General features: G+C 37.2%; 2 protein-coding genes across 3 annotated transcripts in view; one reads left to right on the forward strand and one right to left on the reverse strand.

Moving 5' to 3' along the window:
• LOC144970741 (sodium- and chloride-dependent glycine transporter 1-like) overlaps positions 1-2,500 on the reverse strand; it is a 55,761-nt gene that overhangs the window by 1,152 nt on the left and 52,109 nt on the right. For both annotated transcript variants that reach the window (XM_078910717.1, XM_078910716.1), the window contains 3 exons: positions 2,405-2,500; positions 1,031-1,183; positions 1-262 (listed from right to left, as the gene is read on the reverse strand). The exon at positions 1-262 is cut by the window's left edge and continues 1,152 nt beyond it; the exon at positions 2,405-2,500 is cut by the window's right edge and continues 5 nt beyond it. In XM_078910717.1, the coding sequence (XP_078766843.1) occupies positions 83-262; positions 1,031-1,183; positions 2,405-2,500 (429 nt within the window). In that variant the 3' untranslated portion in view covers positions 1-82. The remainder of the gene's footprint in view (positions 263-1,030; positions 1,184-2,404) is intronic.
• Positions 2,372-2,500, forward strand: part of LOC144970742 (uncharacterized) — a 12,016-nt gene continuing 11,887 nt past the window's right edge. Inside the window, exon 1 of the mRNA XM_078910718.1 lies at positions 2,372-2,500. This exon is cut by the window's right edge and continues 31 nt beyond it. The gene's annotated coding sequence lies outside the window, so the exon portion shown is untranslated.

The following is a 2,500-nucleotide window of genomic DNA, read 5'->3' on the forward strand; positions in this document are numbered from 1 at the left end:
CATCAACCATCATGTATCTATGATAATGTAATATATACATTGTATTGAAATAACATTGTAATTTAAGTTAACTGGGTGACTTTTAAAGGTCTCCACTGGTTGCCATCTGATGAAAGTCGCCGTTTTTCGGGTATACGGTGACCCCTCCGTTCCAATCTTCGTCTCCGCCAAACGCCTCATTGTCGATACCGTAACGGCCTGTTCTGTCCGATTTGTTTGCAGGTCCCCAGTTGGAATGAGGTGTGATTGCTGCTCTGATGCCCTGGGTAAATGAATGGACAATAAAATGCTGGGTCAATGATGTGCACCAGTGTATACACGATCCTCTTTCAATATATATATATATATATATATATATATATATATATATATATATATATATATATATATATATATATATATAAAGATAATTTACATTCATGATCCTTTTCCCGGGACAAACGCCCCAATTTAAAATCTGCGTGATCTTAATAAACACTTGGAGACAGAGAAAAAAAGTAGTTCTTCAGAGCCATAAGGCGCATGGAGTAGGAGTTTATCCTTGTTTCTATCATGTGAAAAGGACAATAGCAATTGTTTGCTACCCTTTGGATAGGACTATAGTTTATCGCAGATCTAGCAGACCCAGCTTTCCAATCAGTACCAAAAAAATCTACACCCGTGATCGATCTCGATTCCTTTACGTGTGAAGAGAATGCTCTCCCTACTGAACTAACTGGAGACTGGAACAGATTCTTGAACATAAGATAAATGTCATATATTGTGTATTATTCTATTTTAAAAAAACAACAGATGATTAATAGAAACTCGTCCAAAGGTTGATTCTACTGGGCTGTCAACTGTACGCTAAAGAAGCATATTTTGTATGTGATTTGACATTAAATAAACCTCAAATCGCATCGCAGTCACTGCTCTCTTTATGAAAACCAAGTGAATGATGGGACAAATCATATTTCATAGTTTTCAAAAATAACGATCTGGCTGCTTTAGGGTTAAACACACTGTATAAGGAAAAACAGTTAATTCTTACCCCATGTTTACAAATTTGAAAGATTCCCACAAGCAGAATGAAGGACACTGGAAGGGCCACCATACCAAAGCCCACGTACTGGGCCCACGGATCAAACTCTACCCCTCCATAGTCTACGGGTTTGTATTGGACTCCAGACGCTATCAACATCACCTGGTGGCAGAAGAAAAATGGGAGGTACTTAAGATTAAACTATATTATCAGCCTGTACAAAGTGACGACTACAATGGACGGAAGCATGAATAATTAAACTATCAAGAGATATGAAGAAGAAACAATATTATTAGATTCTTGAAACACTGCGTTTGAAATATCAAACAAGTTCCCAATTCTGCTGCACGACCTGGGAGCGCGCATTGCAACAGTTCAAACTTTCCAACAAAGGAGTTCAAGAATACTTTCATTATACCCCTCAATTGACCTCACCTAAAACATTTCTTATCAAAATGTATTCTTTGTTTATATCGATTGATTCTTGAATTTAACGATCTGATCATAAGAATTGTCATTGGGGTTGGCATGTCATTCGCATCCAAATCAATATTTAGTCAAATCGGATGCGAGCCGCGAAAAAAAAATGAATTGCTACGATTCTTACAAAGGAGAACGGGATATTACTTGATCTATTACGCTAAAGTAAAATCTGATTTTCCCCAAAAGCAAAGGGTATAACAATAAATTAAATGTTTCCTCGACAGCGGGTAGGACAGGCACCAGTCGCAGCAAAAGGACTGCTGAACTAGCTCTTTGAACAGTCCCCCTAAAAAATCTCAATTCTTTAGCTTGCATTAATATATTTTGTGTTGGATAAAATTTGGTAAGAACAGCTATCACAAAAATCTGTTTTGGGAGTTGGATTACATATTTATTATCTATTAATACGTAACACAATGACCAATGCTGTGGTGACCAACTAATTATATAACTTATATGTACATGTGTTGAATGAAGCTCCGCCATGAGACTATTTTTGGGAGTTATGCCACATGTTTCCTATCTATTCATACTTTTTACTTCAATGGCCAGTGACAGCAGTAAGAACTAATTCTTTACCTTATTTTATATGTTTGGGTACAATTGATGTAGTTCCCTTAAGTGACCTGACCAGGTTTTCGTTGACAACGACTCGAATTAGCACAAACAAATTGTGGTAGTCAGGGTAAGCAGAAGAACACTTTTACCTTTACTCTACTTGTTTACTATGTTGTACCAATTTCCGTTGACCGGTTAGAGAATGGAAGGTCAGAGGTGACGAACTCGTGACCCACTTTTTATTTTACCCAATATCGGAATCAGCCATATTGGGTACAGCTATGATTTAAGACTTTTTAGGGGATTTAAGCTACATATGTTTGACTATATATTCATACGTACCACAATGGCCACTGGTGTGATGGCCAACCAAGTAGCCTTCCAGTATAATCCAGGTTGGAATCCCAACATCATCTCTATGTCTTCTAACAACTTTTT

Source organism: Berghia stephanieae, chromosome 4 (genome assembly GCF_034508935.2).
Source record: "Berghia stephanieae isolate SIO BIC M18660-M18661 chromosome 4, UCSD_Bste_1.3, whole genome shotgun sequence".
Taxonomy (NCBI): domain Eukaryota; kingdom Metazoa; phylum Mollusca; class Gastropoda; order Nudibranchia; family Aeolidiidae; genus Berghia; species Berghia stephanieae.